This window comes from Rhipicephalus microplus, unplaced genomic scaffold (genome assembly GCF_043290135.1).
Source record: "Rhipicephalus microplus isolate Deutch F79 unplaced genomic scaffold, USDA_Rmic scaffold_28, whole genome shotgun sequence".
In the NCBI taxonomy this organism is placed as follows: Eukaryota; Metazoa; Arthropoda; class Arachnida; order Ixodida; family Ixodidae; genus Rhipicephalus; species Rhipicephalus microplus.
Genome location: NW_027464601.1, coordinates 1644958 through 1665130, shown reverse-complemented (window position 1 = coordinate 1665130; position 20173 = coordinate 1644958). Strand labels below are relative to the sequence as shown.

The window sequence follows — 20173 nt, the reverse complement described above, 5'->3', positions numbered from 1 at the left end:
ATACGCCCAGCGACACTAGCTGAATTAACGTACATGACTCATCTTAATTGCTATATAAAAAGTATCCCGCAAGGCCGTGTTTAACCTTATATGGATGCTTCTATACTTAGCCATATATAGAATTTGCAATGTATAGCCATATACAGCAAGCTCCATATATGTATATGGGTATATAAGGTTGAATAGGGCCCATATATGGCTATATCTGAAATCGTGCGTGAAAGGTTACATAAGGCCCTTATATGGGAATTCAGTATAAAGTCTGATATGCGCGATTACTGCTGTAGCTATATATGAAAATTTTTATAAAGGTCAATACATAGAATTTTTGTAAGAGAACCGTCTAGGGCACCCGCATCATTACGAGTGGTTCAAAACGGTTACGTATATTTGTAAAATTTTTAAGACTCAGAGATGTCAAAGGTAGCCAAAGTTTGTTAGGTGTCAGGTGACGCCACAAGTCAGTTTCTCGGTGAGCGCGGATGATTCTCAAGACGCTGGAAAACCACGCGAAGTCCAGAGAGTTTACGGGAAGGAGGACGAGGTAGAATCGCACAATTCATTCAGCAAAATCAAGAAAAAACAATGTCACCTTCAATTTGTATTGGCAAAATGTCTAATAGATCGCGTGACTGTCAACAAACATTCCAAAAAAAGATTTTTCTTGCTTACAAAGCAGCGATCTTGTTTTTTATTTGAATAGCGTTTCTTCGGCATGCTTTCCTATTCATTTAGGCTTAAATATGTTGAGAAAGTGTGAGGAAAATAAATGGCTTTAGGTTGGCTGAGGTCGCACAAGTAAAGTAGAGCACAAGTAGAGCAAAGCGATTGTGGGAACACGCATACAAAATTTTCGGAAGCACTTATATTCATATAAAAGCTTCGCTATAAAAAGTCGCACAAGCTATCGTATTGTTTTGAGGATAGCAACAAATATCTACAGTGAAACACTTACCCTACCAGTAGAGCCCATGTATGGAATGACAATTGCATAAAGGCTCATTATTATTCCTGATGCGAAGGCTGTAGAAAATGTGAATACATATTAATTAGCGAGCATTTTCCTTTCACGTATGACTTGCGCTTGCAACTAATCTATGTAACCCCATATAAATATCAGTTCAACAACACGGAGATGGGTCGATTTGTTGCGCGCAACATCAAATACATTTTTATTGCTCTCAAATCACTCTCGACCCTACCATCTACTCAGAAAGTGGCCTATAGCTGCTTATGAGGCACTAATATTGTGACACTATATTGGTTATCAAGGGGCGTCCTCCACAATGATTGGCAATATTTTCGGCGTAGCACATTTTCTTATCTTAAGGTCTAGCCTGCCGTTATTTAAGCATTTTTTCCACTCTCCTCCTTCACTCATTCAAGATTACCTTCTACAACTTTTTAGCCAAAATACTTGATGTAGATGGCAGCTAGATCACAGATGTATGAAATACTAATAAAAAGAAGGCACTGATAACAAAATATTTATATAATTTCTTTACGAAGTCATTGAAGGAAGGTGTGGTAGACGATGGTCTGCCCAGTGAAGAAAATTCGGTTAATCTCGCGCACTGTAGCCATAGATATTACGATTTTATTGTGCAACAACAGCCTTCGGCGCATTCTTTGGCATTCAACTAAAACTCTCAACATAGATTGATGTTCTTGTGTAGATTGAGGTGTTGCATGCGTTACCACCGCTCATCAGACGTACGTTGCATACACATAACATTGCTACCAGGGTGGTAACGTATTGTTCCTCTTGCTAAGGGCGCAGTTTATATATAGTCTGGCGCAGCCTATATTATAAACGCCGATCGCAAGAGCCCATTTCATCATTGGGGAATAGTTGCCGAAAGTAAACCAATATTAGCCAGTTCTATTCAATATTTCGCAGCACTCATTCATCATTATTAGAAATTAGCAGGGCAAATCACTGAAAAATATTATGCCCCTTGTTTGTTATTTTTATTATTGTTAAAAATAATGAAGAGAAAGAGGTTGGTGTCATCATGGTGGCACCGGCTACTTCTTTTCTTTTAGTAGGCAAGATATGTCATAAGGTCAACAATAAGGAAACGAAATGCGAGACTGGAAAACAACGATGTGAAAGTACACATCGCCGAATATAACAGGTCAGTTCACATACAGCTAATAAGTTCATATGTTCCACACACAAGGTCAGTTCACTTCACATAACAGTTCACATTCACCTATAGATACATATATTCCACACACAAAGTCAGTTCACACAGATATAGATGACTACATATGTGAAACACACTATTTACTTATTACATATTTCCTTTTGCGTGAAGACGATATCGCAAACGATAGGGCAATATTTCCATATATTTTTGATTTTTCAAGAAACTTCTTGAAGGAAAAAAGTGGTGTTTTCTGAAGACCTGCAGTTGGCCATGGACCTAGTACTTTTGTCACCGTGAAAGGCCTCCTATCTAAAACTTCCAAACTTCGTCGTAATACTTGAAATTGTGTTTCATATCTGGGGCACTCTAGAAGTAGTGGACCAATGTTTCAAATCTTCCATTTTCTCCTAACTCTGATGGCATGCTTTGTTTTTTGCATAAGTCTAACAAATACGTCTGAACTTTTGGATTTTTTGTCGAATCATTTGTCTTTAGTGACGCTACAGCTTATCTGTATCAGGCGTGTGAAATTCGCAGAACAAATCGCCCTTCGTTATCGTGGATCCTCTTTGCCTCGACGTGCACTTCAGTGTTTCCTGGAGTGCTGCAGTGAGCTGATTGATTGATATGTAGGGTTTACGTCCCAAAACGACCATATGAATATGAGAGACGCCGTAGTGGAGGACTCCGGAAATTTCGAACACCTGGGGTTCTTTAACGTGCACCCACATCTGAACACATGGGCCTACAACAATTCCGCCATGCTGCAGCGAGCTGAAATACATTGAAACGTGATCACCTGGTTCATTTTTTTGCTTTTGCGTGTTCCTTTAGGGTCTCATCTAACAGGGAAGCATTCTGAAACAAGTCTTTGTCACTTTGCAGTGACACTAGTGTGGCCTGCGAATGGGTAAAGAAGATCTGTTTTTGTGCCTATTTTGTGAATTTTATGAAGCGTAGCGCATCTAGAATTGCAAACATCTCCGCAACAGTAGAAGACGTCACTGGACATAATGTAAATGTTTACTCAATTGCCAAGTATGGAACGACAAAAGCTGAGGACGAGGAGTTTGCATTGCATGAACTGTCAGCACACACGTGAATATTCTGCGGATATAGGAACGAAATCTGAAATAGTTCTAGCTGCTGCGCAACTGTCCGGAAAATGTCTTTTTTAGATAATATTCGTTTGACCAACAACAGTATTTTTGTTCCTGGCAGCCTTCAAGAAGGGAAATATTATCTACGCCCTTTATCTCATGCCCCAATAGTAATGCTCTATGTTTCTGCGCAATCTTGTGTAGCTTACATTCAATTCTTTCTGTAAGTGCAAGGTTTAATAGATGCGTCTCGTGCTGAGTTGAATACGGAAAACATAGCGACAAGCTTCGACAAATCGTATTGCCGAGAATGGCGAATGACGAGCTTCAGCGATTACGAGAAAACTTGATATTGCCTGTGGGTTTTCCATGCATACCCTTGACCCCTTGCCAGCAATCTCTGAAGACTCTCCTCTGTAGTTTGCGGTAAATCGTGGAGAAGTGGTGCTGAATATGCAAGCGTTTGTTGTATTAGTGCGTTATGAACTTGCATACTGAAGACACTGATCCCGTTGATGTTGTGCCAGCTATTTGACGTAGCACGTTTATAACCATGTTGGCTCTTTTTCCAGAGCGCACATGCGCGACGCCCACGACAGGTGTCTATCAAGGGTAGCTCCAAGAAATTTATGTTTTCTCACCAATGTCAACGTCTGTCCATCCAGTGTGAGTTTAAAGTTGTTCATATATCATCTAGTGAAAGGTAATAACACTATTTTCGCGTGCGAAACACTCATGCCTCTATCCTTCAAAACATTGTTGACTGCCTCAGACGACGTTACAGCACTGCTTAAACTTCGCATATATCTGTTCCTGAGGTCTATATGCAAATGTCATCTGCGTAGAGTGAAATACCTCGATCCGCTTGGTAAGTTTCCCGGCGACGCCATCATAACACAGTTAAAGAAGAGGGGGCTTAGAACACTTTCTTGTGGGACACCCTGTGTGACGGACTGTTAATTACTTTGTCCTTCAGTTGTTTCTGTGTATATTTTACTATTGCTCTAAAAATTTGTAACCCATCGTAGTGATCGACCGTATAGTCCGAGTTGTAACATCTCCTCCAGGAAGTGAATGTGACTAACTGAGTCAAATGCTTTCTGAATGTCGAGAAATACTGCTGTTGTGATGTTCCCACATATGCATTTGTCCTCAGTACATGAGACAATGTCTAATATCACATCCATTTACAACGCTTTTGACGAAAACCTGTTATATAGTCTGACAACACTTTCATATGTTCACACCATCATTGAAGTCTACTGTATGCCATTCTCTCCATCAGCTTACAAATGCAAGTATAACTCGTGATACCGACTGCGCGGAATGATTCAAGACATAAAGGTGTGTGTCCTGGTTTTAGGACTGGAGTTACTCGTCCTAATTTCCATGAAACAGGAAGAGTCTCTGATATCCAAATATAGTTAAATATCTCTCTCAGTGGCATTCTACGTGCTGCTCCAAGGAACTTTATCATCATGTACGTAACGCCATGTGGTCCCGGAGCTGTTTTCGTACGACAAAACTCAATATAAACATAGGTTTGTTTAAGCTAAACTCAAAATCAAGTTGAGGCCGTGCCGACATGAAACAAGCTCGCACCAATTGAGTGGTAAGTGCTCTGGAACTCGCAAATTGTGAACGTGTTATTGTGATTTTGGTCTGGTTATTCACCGACAGAATTCGTCAGCAACGTTTGTTGGTGGAGGGTACAGGACTATGGAAAGAGCTCGAAAAGGGTGGCTCTAGGTAACAGGACCACTGAAGGATAGAATGGTGGCCCATATTCTAGGAACAGGTTTAAAAGGACTCAACGACGAGTAGTATTGTCGCCATCGCCGGCTACCTGATATCTGTAAGTGACGGTGTGATTATGCTTAAGTTTCTTGTGCCGTCTTGTAGTCTTGGAGTTTCTTGCTGCAATGGTAAACCTGTTCTGCTCGTCTTCTGATTGCTCCTAAATGTTCGTATTCCTCGTCAACTGCCGTATCCAAAGGTCTCAGGTTCGGTTTCTGCTACTGATTTGGCACTATGACTTCCTTGGTAGAAAGCCTTATGATTAGTAGAAAGCCTTATGTAGAAAGAGTAGAAAGCCTTATGATTTCCTTCACAGTAGGTGTGCTTTAGCTGCAGCACGGTCTTGCACTCCGACTGGTCATGGTTCTCCGAGCATATCTTGCCGCGACATGCACTGTGACAGTTTTTTAGTAAATAACCGAATCTCTGGCAGTAGTAGCACCCAAGAGCAGGACCCAGGTATTCTTCAATAGGTGACCTGTGAAGCCCCAGTGTACTCTTTCCGGCATTGGTATGTCTTCTCTGAAGGTCAGAAAAAGAGCTCTCGGAGGGTTACATCCTATCGCACAATCTTCTTGTCGTTTGAAGCGTGTCTAACGGCAGACAGATGTCACACCAAAATCTTTCAGGAAATCATCCAGTTGCTCCTTGATGTTTTGAAGTGCAACGTGGTGTATCTTGACAACATTTCTCGTACGAGATGCAAAAATATAAAGCCTAACTCCTAATACAACCACTTCCTTCATAGATAGGAGATGATTTGCTGACGAGGCAGAAGAAACGCTGATAAAAAGTTCCCATCTCTCTTCACTCTGAACGAATAAGCTTTTTTTTTTGCGGCTGCAACAGTTTTTGACGAAGCGTGGTTTGAATTTACGTGCAAAAAGTTGTCGCTTTTCTGTGAAAGTTGAAACCCCACTAGAATTTCCTTCAGTCATTTCTTCTCGTGTGCCGCGAAGGTGAATGACGTGTGATCACAGTCAATTCCCTCATCGTTTAAGTCATAGGGCGATGTCCTATCTTCGGCGACGCGACCTTTCTTCGCTTCGTTTTCCCTTTAGTCAGTCATGGTCTCAGAAGCTACGCTGGCCTGAGCTGCAGCATTTTGTACTAGCGTCGCCGGTCTATTAGCGTGGCTCGCATGTTGTGACAGTCCCGAATTCTGGGCTGGTTCTATGGCACCCACGTGCCTTAGAACGCGCTGCTGGTCCTAAGACTTGTGGCATCGTTCTTTTCTGCCTACTGCCATAGTTGATAGATGTTGCCTACTACCGTAGATAATAGAGATGCCCTGGAGAGCACAGAAGAACCCCTCAACTATGTGTAGAAGTCATTGCATACGTATCCTTCGGAGTGTCGGGTCCTTTTAGTCAGCAGAGGAAATCTCCAACAAGCACTCGTCGCTCAAAAACAGAAAAAGAATGGCTCACCAAAGAGGCAGTGGCCACTCAGTGGAACTTTTTCTTCCCTGCTTTGGCTGGTCAGGTAAAACGACATCCGCCAGTACGAAACCTGTTTGTTTTGCTCACGCGTAAAAAATCCAGACAGCGCATAAAAAAATTACACTTTCTGCCATAGTTTCATGAACTCTGCTCCACGGCCAACACTGGCCGAAGAAGTGCGGTTGTCCAGCAGGATGTTCTCAACAATGTTCATGTAAACACTGGAACAAGGTATTTTGTCCACGGTGCACATTCCCACATTCTCTTCCACAATTTGCAAGCGGAGCAATAATTTCTCTGTTGGCACTTGAAAAAATTATCCTGGCTTAAATTAAGGTAATGCAGTTGGCTCTCGGCAGTTGTTTGTGAGTGTTTGGAAACGTCTGTGTAAGCGAATGGCACATCACAAAGCGCAGAAAGCTCTGGTGGCCTTTTTCGAGGTGAGCAATTTGTTGCACTTGAACGCTGTTTTGGTTTGGAGAGGTAAGAAGGCAAACCTTCAAAAATGACTGGTAGGACGTCTTCAACCAGTCAAGGTCGTTGTCGGGCCAGCAAAACGATAATTCCGTTCACTGTGCGCACGTCCGCAGGTACAATGTACCTGGCGTCGAAATGTTTTTCAAAAACGCGAGCGTTCCTTGAGTCGAAACCAAATCAAGCAGTCTCTTGTCGCGAGATCAAACGTTTACACCTGTCGCGTTCTTCTACGTTGGGTGCGAAACAGAACAGGGTAACTTTTTCGACGATGTCTTTGTATCTAGATTCATAGCCCGGCACGCAGTGGGTGTTGGGCATCACTGTCAACACGATGTGACCCCGAAAAGCAAAAAAATTGAGGTTGATACGCACGATTACCACCACTCCGCTAATGGCGGCCAGTGAAGCAGCTGGCGGAGCCGGCTTCCTCGCCCCTCTATCTACACCCGTGCCAGGCTCGGAAAGTGCGGTCGTAGTATGAAGCTCTCCCAAGGAGTGACGTGGAAGTTTCATGACCAAAAAAAGTAATAAAGCACCATGCTGTTAGCAACTGCTTTCTCGTGCTTGCCAGAAGTTGGCCATTACAATCAAGCAATGATTACTCAAACTGACCATACATAAAAATCAAGAGGTGCTTGACTATTTCTGTTACCACTTCCCAAATAACGTGCTGAGACAATATTAACAATAAGTTGCTTCGTGGAGATAAGAGTTGACCTCTAGTCACAAGCACCCCTTTTATATTCAAAGACTATCGCATAACTACCGGTATTTCTACTAAATTATTTGACAATTTTCCAGCAAGATCTTATAAAACTACAATAAATACCAAACTATATATAAGAACTAACAGACAATTATGCCAAAAAGTATAGGGGATACTATTGGGAGTAATTGTAACGTAAATTCGAAGAAAGAAAAGTGGATAAAAGAATAACTTGCTATGGGAAGGGACCGAAGATGAGACCTTCAAGTAACGCGTCCGATTATTTACTGAGCTACCACAGTGCCTTTTCTTGCATCCACATTATGGGGTATTTGCGCATTTAAACATCAAATGCTCACACTTTGAAATGCACATACATGACCCATAAAATGGACGGGAAGATAACCGCTGTGGTAGCTCAGTAGAGCATCAGACGCGTTATTCAAAGGTCTCAGGTTCGGTTCCTGCCCACTGCTAGCTATCTTTTTGTCCACTTTTATTTCTTCCCACTTACACTGCAAAAACTCCTATTAGCATACCCTATACATTCTTCGGCGAAATTATTCGTTATTCCTCATTTATAGTGTGGCTAACTACGAAAACCTGCCTTTACCTTAACGCTTCTTTCCTTAATCAATAGATATCAAACAGCAACTATTCTAGAATTGAAGAAACTTGATAAATTTTAATACCTTAGGGTACAAAAAAAGCTTGTTTAACAAGTCAAAAGTGCGTGCGCCATCAGCACCAAATGCGGGAAAAAAATAGGGAAAGAGGCTCTGTCACGCTGTATTCTCGCTGATTTAAAGATACTTGTGAATAAATAAAAGATTTCGGTGATATCTAAATAGAAACAGAAATGCTAACATCATCTTAATACATAAGAAAGGAGAGAACAAGGACTTGAAGAACTACAGGCCGATCGGCTTGCTCTTCGTAGTATACAAGCCATTTACAAAAGTTATTGCTAACAGACCTAAGAAAATAATAGAATTCAAACAACCAAACGAACAAGCAGGATTTTGAACAGGCTACTCAATAATCGACTACATTCACATTATCAATGTGGTAATAGAGGAATGCTCAGAATATAGCCAACCACTATACGTGGCCTTCATAGATTACGAGAAGGCGTTTGATTCAGTAGAAATATGAGCAGTCATGCAGACACTGCCGAATCAGGGCGTCGATGAAGCATGTATAAACATCCTGGAAAAATTCTGCAGGGGATCAACTGCTACCATTGTGCTTCATAAAGAAAGCAACAGAATACCAATGAAGAAGTGTGTAAGGTAGGGGGATACAATCTCCCCAATGCTATTTACCGCGTGCTTAGAGGAGGTTTTCAGAGGCGTAGAATGGGAACAGTTATAGATAAGAGTTATTGAAGAATACCTTAGTAACCTGCGCTTTGCCGATAACATTGCATTGCTGAGTAACTTAGAGAACGAATTGCAACTCATGATTACGAAGTTAGACAAGAAGAGCAGAAAGGTGGGTCTTAAAATTATTCTGCAGAAAATGAAAGTAATGTACAACAATCTCGGAAGAGAGCAGCGCTTCAAGATAGTTAATAGTCCACTTCAAAGTGTAAAAGACTATGTGTACTTAGGGCAGTTAATAACCGCAGATCTAAAACCATGAAATTGTAGTAACTAGAAGAATAAGAATGAGGTGGAGCAGATTTCACAAGTATTCTCAAATTATGACAGGTATATTGCCACTATCCCTCGAGAGGAAGGTATATAACAGCTGTATCTTGCCGGTGTCTATCTACGGAGCAGAAACCTGGAGACTCACAAACAGGGTTCAGCTTAAATTAGGGAGATGCAGCTAGCAATGGAAAGAAGAATGGTAAATGTAACCTTAAAAGCCAAGAAGAGAGCAGAGTGGATTTGGGAACAAACGGAGGTTAAGGATATCCTAGTTGAAATCAAGTAGGGGGAAGAGACATGGGCCGGGCATGTAGCGAGTAGACAGGACAACCGCTGGTCATTAGGGAAACTAACTGAATTCCCATAGAAGGCAAGCGGGTTAGGGGGAGACAGAAGGTTAGGTGGGCAGATGAAATTAAGAAGTGTGCGGGTATAAATTGGCAGAAGCGGACACAGGACCGAGTTGACTGGCATAACATGGGAGAGGCCTTTGTCCTGCAGTGGCCTTAGACAGACTGATGATGATGATGAAGATGGTGATGATGACGAAACAGAAACAATGACTTAGTTTGGATTCACAAGCTATTGTCTGAGAACAGCGAAGTCATTATTATAAGCTCATTTTAGCGGAGAAAATCAACGTGTATATTTCTTTATTTAGTTAAGCGGTGACATTTCTGGCAGTTGTGTCAACATTAAAAAAAAATTATTTTTCGTATGTTGCCGACACTGGCGCGGTGAAAAATTCAGAAACTTTGCGTGTCAGGTCTATAGCACCCGGACACGACAATCTACTTTATTTTTATTGCTTAGAAACTATGTATGGTCCCTTGAACACCTTCGTAATTTATGAAGTCACGTTTGTTTGGGTCAGGCGTATGAAGCTGGCATCGCAGTCCACATTTTCTATGCGCACGTTTGCTCGCGTATTAAGCATCTTGCGGCGGTAAGAGCTCCTTCTCGGGATCGTAAATGTGTACTTTACTAATACGCGAAAAATAGTTTTTTTCTCATTAGTGTCATTTTAAATATCTTGTCAACTTAGCCATTAGTGGTAAAACTGTGCATTGCATATCCATTGTCATGGTTAATAACACATTTCAGGTACGTTTGCGATTTCATCATTGACGCTCATTAATCCAGAAAATATTGTTCCGCAGGTTACACTCTTACGCGACTTTGTTCATAGTCTAATATAAATGCTCTCACTCAGAGCCTCGTGATTTCATTCACAGTTATGCGCTTTGCATACGTCATCGATATTGGTATCATCTGGTGTGCCAAGTGACGCAATTGACGCAATTTTTAACGCAACTTTCTGACGCAATTTTCTGACGCAATTTTCTCGCTTGCATAAACACAATGAAGTAAAGGCAAATGTAGCAGTAAACATTTTGAAAGGGTCACACCTAGTGCAACGAGGTTCTGTCGGTGAGATATATACCACTTTGCTGGATAGAACATCTTCTGAAAAGTTTTGAATTTATGGCTGAACACGAACAATGTGTATTCGGCGTCATAATCGTGCACATAATTGTGATCTGCGGTTGTCCAGTGGTTTTTACAAGTTGTATAGCTTCCTGCATTGACACAAAGTCCGCAAGAAACGCAACAGTGCACAAGCGTACCTCAAGATGCATGTATTAGCCAGCTAGCTGACAACCTGTTAAGAACAGAACTTAGCTTTTAGGTTGCACGCCGGCATAACAGTCGGTATTCAGATGCAGTTTTTCTAACACGCAATTACGTCAGATACTTGCTTACCGTGCTTTTTCGTTAGTTTGTATGACAAGACGTTTTCTCTATAGAAAATGCAATAGTTAGTGAGCACTAGATGGCCCGCACTTTAGTGTGTCCTTGTGTGCTTGCACAACAACACAAACTGGCGCTTGGAGAACAATGCCACACAGAGTTTACACATTAACTAAAACAAACTTCTTATATTTTAATAAAAAGATCATATTATTATGCTTTAATGATATTTTTAACTGACACCCTCACCGCAACACACATGGCGCAAGATTGTGCCTAAATGTAGCACAAGATTACATTATATTTCAACTGAACACTCTTCATCTTATGACGTTTTTTTTACCTTCTGCACAACAGTGATGATACTTAAATGTTTTTTTTACGGGAAGATCAATGTCAGAACGGCTAAACATCTAGTAATTCATTCAACCAACAAGAGAAACGAGAAAATATAACAATACGCATCTATGTGGTTTTTCACTAACCTATTAAAAAACAAAATTTTCCACCAGAATTCACATTATAATAGCTCCCGGCTTATTAGGATACCGATTGACTGCAAGGAATATTGAACAGATTGCTTGAAAACTCAAAACACGTATGTGTAATGAACACAACAGAGAAAAGTGCAATCAAACGTGGAGTGCTTCTCGGTGCTCCTATTTTTACTGGTACGCTTGAGCCTTTTATGTGAAGCAATACCTCAATGATTCGAGCGTAAACAAATAAAACAAGCATATACAATGATTCATTCAATGGAGTCAAAATTCTACACGTGAAGCATGAGTGATAACCTTTACTTTGCTACATATATGAACATGATGGTTTTCAATAAGAAGGTAAATCTGTCCAATTCTGCTGGGTCATGAGCCTAATTGAGATACGAGGTAAGGAACTTGCACAGCGGTTATAAATTTGACATATGTGGCCCAGCCTAGGGAGTCCGCGAGCTAACTTTCATGATGGGCCAAGGACATGTCTGAAAAAGCCAAGTTTTTCTTTTTTTGAGGTACACTATGGCCCATGACTGCAGTTTCCTCAAATTTTCAGAAAGCTACACCACATAGCAAGTGTGCATGAGCTCTGTTATGTTCGGCCTTCTTGAGGTGGTTGTAAATTTTTTGTTTATATGTGACAACATAAGCATACAATCATGTTTTGCGCAGGCCTATATTTATGAAAATCTAACAGCTGAAAACAGCCGGAAGGTGGCTACACAGTGCACAACTTATTGACGTGAGCACTCCTCAAACAACAGACACTTGCACTTTTTTGGCCACACAGGAAGCCGTTACAAAGCTTAAAAATACTCTTAGATGGCAACCTGCAAGTTTTGTGACGATTTTTCTTTCAAAATTGTCGCAAGAGTGAGCTTTTGGGAAAAGTAATCAGGTTCATAGTATTTAGCCCATACTTCGCGAACGGCAGACATCTCGTTACTAAAATAGGTTTATCTGGGTTTATTGAGGTTTATTGCACACATATTTAATTGAGACAGGAGGTCAAACCACCATATAATTATTGTCAGGTGCTATTAGTGGTCGTACATACATAATCACCAGATATCCTTACATGACAACGCAAAAAGAAATGTGTATGTAGGAATCATACAAACAACGCACACCTGTGCACTCCCACTTCATGCTTGGACATATTCGACTTCTTCCACTATATATAGTTAAAATCAGTTATTTAGAATAACTGATTTTAAAACGAATTAAAGATTGGTGAGCCCCTAATGTTTCTAATCTAATATATGTGGGTGACACAGATTGGATTTGTATGATTTTGAACTATACCCCATAATTTAGGTGATAAAAGTATATCCATGACATAAAACTAGCAGTTCTTATCAATTATCATTTTTACCCGCTAATAGAAGCTGGTGGTGATCCAAATCAAGGATTTCTATGGCCTCGCTTTCTTCTCAGGCTCACTGGATTCTCTCTAAGCAGTCGTTTAGATCAGATCTGCACAGTACTATGTCCAACAGTTCAGGAGAAAATAAAAATATCCTCAATATGTACACAATCTATGGCCTCCTGCTCTCCGTAATACAAACGGAAACAAGAAATATTGTTTTCGTAGTGACTATGAGAATGACACCAATGAGCTGAAAGAGATTGTCTCAAAGTGCTTACCTAGGAGTTTCGTCAAGAGAAGCGATACTTTGGGTGTTGGTGCGGCAAACATAGCGACAAACTCCACGTAGGTCACGGCAGCCAGTGAATTTATGGCGGATGATATGGTACTGAAAACAGCAGAAAAAAAAGAGTAGGGCAATTTAGGCGTTGTCAGTATTTTTCAGTGAAAAACAGAAAACTATAAAACTACAGAAGGGGGGGGGGGGACTAAAATGAAATATAGATGTGATAAAGCGGAAATCTATGTGTATTTTAAGAGCTACACCAAGAATTCACACGTCATAGTGACAGAACTTAGTGTGTTTTATTACGCTCGAAACAAGAAAACCCTCGATGAGCCTTCACGAAATTGGCACCAATCTCATACACTTGCGCTTCTGCCTAATGGAGGTGGCGTTGCCGAATTGCAGCGTGGTAAATATGTCAGTGGGTATGATCAGCACGCATGAGAGTTAAAGCTGCCACAAGTCATCGTGTTGGAACTAAATTACCTTTTTGCTTGCTGTTACTGGCATGATTATTGACGATGCCCCAATATTGGCACACTCTAACCGTTTCTGCTTATTTGATGTGTGAAGTTTTGTCGTGATGATTTCTTTTCGACGACTACCTCTGACTCAAGTCGATATTTCTTCAAGTACAGTTCTGTTATAGCAGCTCTCACAAGTCACTGACCATTACTAACATTCATTGTTTCCTGCCAACATCGTCACCTACATGTACCATCATTGGAGATGGCTATCGTCTCGCCAGCTATAAGGCGTGACCGGTAGCTGTTAGCGCCCTGTTCGTTGTTTTGAAAAGTACTTCATGTGCGTGCTGCGCCGCACCAATATGTCGCACACACATGCATTTCAAGCACTGTCCCAGGAGTTCAAGCACAATGTGAAGTATAGGTATTAGGGCTTGTCTTCTGGAGGGTAAACTAACACGTGGTTTGCAACCACCCCAATTGAAATGAGGTCCCCGATATACTTCAAGTTGTTGCTGCTTTTCAGTGCTGGCTCCAGGTTTTGAAGCCATCCCAGTGGTGGAGCTTTTGGAAAGTTCTAAGTGAAAAATATTTCTGCGGAACAAACATGTTGTTCAGAAAAGCTTAAACCAGGATCTTAGAAGACATTGTAAGGATAATACTACCTGATTCAAGCTAAAAAAAAGGTCTGAATCTGGCACTGGTGATGCAAGGCCGAAAGTTGGAGCGAACAGCTTAGGTAGTGTTCGACCAAGCTGAGTTTTTCTGATGATGCCAATATTTTTATATAAATTTTACATTTTTATAGTAATGATATATGGCGCCAAGGCTGGCTATGCTTTGGTTTCGGTAGTTTCCCCACAACGTGTATGACACGTGGTTTCGACTAAATCATATCACGACACTAGTTACGTGATGTTAAGTTACTCAAGTCCCAAGACTAGTTACATATGCAAAGTATTGCAGTCAGGTGTATTCTTATGTCATTTCCGTCTTATAGGATCATTACTTGATATAACGTGTTTTCAGTCATGTAACCAGATGCTATGCTATCCTATCCAATTAAGAGCCACGGCAACAGTTGCGTATTGTGTTAGTTTTGTGACCAGATCTCAAGTGATGCCTCATAATTTTGAGTCACGTATCAGACTCGCCTTGCAATTTTAATGTGCTCGACGCAAGACAAATCGGCGCAAGTTTTGTGGGAGCGTAATGGAATTCACAGAGGACGAAAGGATCACGTACAAATACATGATGACCATAATTTTTGTCCGCATTAACCGACACATTAAAAAAACCCATTGCTCCACTCTTAAAAAATAAAGAAGCGAAGAAGTCTATCAAATAGATGGTGCATCTGGTACGAGTAAGTAGGACTTCTGGAAGAATGAATTATATTTACGTAAGATATATTTCAAACGCAATAATTGTAGTACAACGACGACTGCTGTGATTATGGTTTAACTATGAGACTTATCAACAACCCCGAGAGAGCTTTGATCAAACAAGTGTAGCCTTCACTAAACGAATGAACTGTCTCGAAGTCCACTGCACTTCTAATGCACCAAAATGGCTTGAAAATGTAACGCACAAAAAGTCTTACTTCCTAAAAGCTATACGAAGCTGTATAGTCGGCGGCAACAGTTTGCGGGAACTACAACGCGTGGGGGATAACGAAAAAATGCATGACTTCTTCACTCACCGTAACACGGCGGGTGTTTACTATATGGAATGTGGCCTACGCAATTATATCCGGCAAAGGCGCATCTTCAAAACTCGCCTTCACGAATCGCTGAGGCCTATAGCCTCAACCCCAGCCGTGTTGCGGTAGGTGAAATAGCCATTCAGATTCTCGTCGCTCCGCCACACGCTGTAGACCCCGCAAACTTTTGCGGCTGTAGGTGCGCAAATTCAGCTCATGGTACAAAACTTTACCATGCCGTTGCACAAGACAATCATTCATTGTACAGGTGGGTGCATTCTTAAACGCTACATAATGCAGAAGTGCACCAAGCTGGTCTAGTTGGTAGATGGTTATTCCGTAATGATTTAACGGCGCTAAGACAAGGACAACCGAAGAAAGCAAAGCGATCGTACGCATACTTAAAAGAAAACTCGCATGCAGCGCACGTCTGAATGTCACCCCCTTGCAGCAGTATAGCTGCGTAGTTTGCATAATACTGTTTATTGACGGCTCTGACTCTTATGAACCGAGACGTCCTGTGCACGAACAGTTATTCCACAATCATTCTGTCAGAGATGACAAGAGAAGAGAAGAAAGAATAGCAAAACAAGAGCTGGACACGGTAACGAATAGGCCAGATGCGAAAGAAAAAAAACTGGTGGAAGAAGAAAAAAAAGCAAGAGGTGCACGCGGGGACGCCATAATGAATGAGCGTGCGCAGGGGAGAACAGAGCCGAGACAGCGGAGAAATGGGGAATGGTCCGAGCAGCCTGGGTCCTGCCTGAGCTAATGCCAAACCTCGGGAGCCACCTCAGCTGCAACCTCGGTGAGCTGTCAACCACTCACACTCCACAGTCTTCCAGCTGGCCTGCTGTGTGGTGAGCTGCCGGGTTTGGTCAGTGCGTGCGACGCCGAGTTTAATGAGCCGGGACTCGCAGATACCGGTCGACTACGTCACCGGCACACAGGCCATAGGAGGCTGGGTGAGGCAGGAGTGCCGGGCGGCACGCATCTCTTCACCAGCAACAGGCGCCTACCAAGATCGCTACCGAGCAATGCACCAAGCGACGAGCTTATGAGAGCATTCGACTGTGGTTAAGCCAACGGCAGTTCTAGACAGACGTTAGTTAGAAGTGATGTGAGGGACGTAGGTAGCATTCTGCGCATAGAGGAACTTCATATTTATCGATTGAGGTTTATGTATTTGACTTATCCCAAGTACTTAGAGATTTTTGCACGTAATGAAGGTTCTGTTTGTGTTAAGCGTGCCTCCCTTTGTGTGTTCATCCCGCTTGTGCCAACAAAACGTGCCAGGTGCATTAGCACATATCGTGATCCAGTTATGGGACCAACAGTATAACAAAAGCATACTACAGCGTTTCCTTTACCACTGAACCACATTGATCAATACATTGAACATCGCTATTTAAAATAGTCTTATGCTCAGAAAAAAAAACGTTGACTTTTACACTTCAAGACCAGGATTTGGTGGCATCTGCATGTAGCGCCATCTCTCTTAGGCGACAGCAGTGACCTGCCGTAACTGACTGAAAAATACGCAACAAAATTACATCTGACGCGAAAAGCTAGTTATCAAAACCACTTCCAGTTCTACACAGTGGAGATTCAATTAAACATTCTGTTAAAATTTCAGTGTCGTACTATAAACCACGTGAATTCTCATAGTTTTTGATGTTTTACGCTATTTTTCCATGTATTTTCAATCGGTGGTTGGTGTTCATTTGTTTTGCGAAGCCACACGTTTTATAGTGAGATGCTGAAATCTCTTTAAAATAGTCAAGTAGGTCTCGGCTGTATAAATCCTGGAGTAGTTTTTGATAACTAGCCTAACCGACAGGATATCTTTGTTATCCTATTATATATTCATTTATGTCAAGAAGTCGCTACTGCCGACTAGGGAAGGCGACACGTACAGATGTCTCCGAATCGTGGGAACGCATATAAATGAAGCAATAGGTACCTCGTAGTGGCGCCCACAACACCTGCCAAGAAGAGGCCAGAAAATCCAATAAATCCTGCCAAATGGGTGTTCACGTAGTATGGTATTACCTGAAGAGAGAAACATTATCGGCAAGGAGTTTTGCAACCACCAACACCAAAATAGGTAGACAATATCATATTTATAGATACTTGCATGACGATGATCACCACCATCATCATCATCAGGCTAACTAGGCCTACTGCAGTACAAAGGCATCTCCCATGTTACGCTACTCAACTCGGTCCTGTGATTGCTGCTCTCTCTTTATAGGATCAAACTTCCTAATCTCATCTGTCAAGTCAAGTTTTTCTTCTTCACAAGCTTGCCTTCTCTTAGAGTCCAGTCTGTGATCATCAATGACCAGCGTTTATGCTGCCTTCACGCTACGCGCCCTACCCATTACCATTTCTTCTTCTTGATTTCCACTATGATGTCATTAACACCCATTTGTTCACTGATATACTCTGCTCTCTCCTTGTCCCTTAGGGTTACACCCATCATTTACCTTTCCATTTACCATTGCTCGCTGTCACCCTCAATAAGTGGAACGCTCTTTGTAATCTTCCAGGTTTTTGCTTCTTAGTTAAGTACCTGTAAGATGCAGCTGTTCTTCATTCACGATTTGAGAATGCGATTCTATCATTCACAATTTGAGAATGCTTGTTGAATGTGCTCCACCGCATTTTTAACCTTCTAGTTACTCCAATCTCGCGGTTAGGCTCTGTGGTTACTACCTTTTCTAAGTAGATGTGCTATTTAAGAACTTCAAAGACATTGCTACCAGTCTCGAAGCTGTGTTCTCTTCCGAGGTTACTAAATTTTACTTTCGTTTTTTGCTTCTGCAGAATATTTTAATACCTACCTTTCTGCTCTTCTTGTCTGACTCAGTAATGTTGAATTTCAATTCATCCCCTGAGTTACTCAGCAATGCAATATCATTGGCGAAGCGCTTGGATAATATGTATATTTATATTACCAGAACAGTTCACTACTGCTTCAAAAATATGTGAAGCTTCATGATGCCAAGTCTACGCTTGTTTCATGTTATGCTGGCTGTCTTTTGAACTGAAGGCAAGAGTGAGTACTTTATAAAATTTCATAAAAAGGAAGTATGCGCCACATTTGATTGATATCATGACACTCATAGCAATGACAAAGTTGTAGAAACTACTGAGGAAGATGATGTGACTGAAAAAAACGATTGAGCAGCACGCCTAAAAAAACAGCGCGCTCACTTTTATTGTAAAAAGCTTGACCCTTCAGGAGTCGCGATATCTTTAAAGGCGCCACAGGTGCCAGCGCACATGATCGAGTGCTTTGACTCAGAAATATTGGGCGCTTCACCACACTTTAGGCGGTGCCATTATGTGGCCGTGTATTTCTACTGAAAGCTAAAAATTCATAGCAGTTGCGCACCTAGAGGACAGTAAACAAAACTTACATTGAGCCTTATGAATATACATATGCTACGCATGCTCTGATAGTACAACGCGTAAAAGTGGATCACAGCTGCGCCCCAGGAGTCGCGCACGGAGTGTCTGTGTCTGTTAAACACTTGCACAGTCCTGTCGATACGTTTTACCTGATCATTATGTGCTTTCAGACAAACAGGAGGGCTTGTAATCTCATGCTTTACAAAATATTGTAATCATAATAGAAGCAGTCAATAAAGACAGCAAATATGTTAGTATTTTGAGTACCTTCATGTCTACAGTCTACATTGAGATGTCCACGGACGGTTTATTCAGCAGCTATTTATTCCTATGTATTCTACGCAAATAAAAGGCGCATCTCATTTTTCTACAAATTATGCCAGGTAAAAAGACAACTTTTGAGATATCATGCGATCGTTTGGCCATCATGTAAAATGTGGCCGAGTATGATAGTGAAAGCATGAAAGAACTTACAAACAAAATGCAGTTATAATATTGAGGCTTTCATGCCAATGATACGTCCTAAACTTTGCAATATTGTCCCCATTACAAAAAATTCACAAAACATGGATTCGCACCTGATCTAGGCTAGTGATCACGCCCGCTACCATAGGGTCGCAATCCCTATACCAGTAAGCCATAATGAGGCCCAGAGCGGCAGCAACAATGAAGTAAGCAATGATGAGTAAGGTGCCCCACCATGCGGTTCTGTAATGACAAAAGAGAATAAAATGTGAGCCGGTCCGCTTACCTACGCTCACGTCAGAAGTGGCTTCGTTTTGCCTGAACACTAACGTACAACGTGCTTGGAGAAATGTGTGCGAATGTGCGGAAAATAAGAACTATCAGATATTTTGACACTGCTTTCATAATGACTCCTTCTTTGGATTCAGCCATCTAATGATGAGTAGGGGCTTCAATTATGACCGTACAAAAGAATTAGCCTAATTATCTTCCTAACTAGCTGAGAGAGGCAGTGAGATCAAATGGAGAAATTGTAGCCTTTTTTGCAAACAGCTGGTGGCCACTTTAAGGTTTCGCAAATGCAGCCGCTAGCAAATATTTGTCCATAATAAAATTGACCAATTTAACCAGTGAAATTAGAACCAGAACTCAAAACAGCGCAACTGTCATACACTATCAGGGCGTATAGAATGAGTGGGCCTCGCTGTACCAATTATCGATCGACTTCGCGTCAAAATCGTACACCAGACGTGTTTGCATTTACAGCCCTAGAGATCATTAGTACGTCAACAAATGCCCAAGAACAAACAAAGCTGCAATCGCCTCGACGTACAGTGGCTTAAATGTTAATTTAACCAAGTTGCGCTCATCGGGTATTCGGTTTGGGTTTCT

General features: G+C 41.5%; 1 protein-coding gene across 4 annotated transcripts in view; it reads right to left on the bottom strand.

Annotated features, from left to right (window-relative positions):
• The window catches only part of LOC119165133 (sodium-coupled monocarboxylate transporter 2), a 108056-nt gene that overhangs the window by 45348 nt on the left and 42535 nt on the right, over positions 1-20173 (bottom strand). For all 4 annotated transcript variants that reach the window (XM_075884333.1, XM_075884332.1, XM_075884335.1 and 1 more), the window contains exons 8-11: positions 19396-19525; positions 17364-17452; positions 13224-13333; positions 956-1023 (exon numbers count right to left, since the gene is read on the bottom strand). In XM_075884333.1, coding sequence (XP_075740448.1) covers positions 956-1023; positions 13224-13333; positions 17364-17452; positions 19396-19525 — 397 coding nt within the window. The remainder of the gene's footprint in view (positions 1-955; positions 1024-13223; positions 13334-17363; positions 17453-19395; positions 19526-20173) is intronic.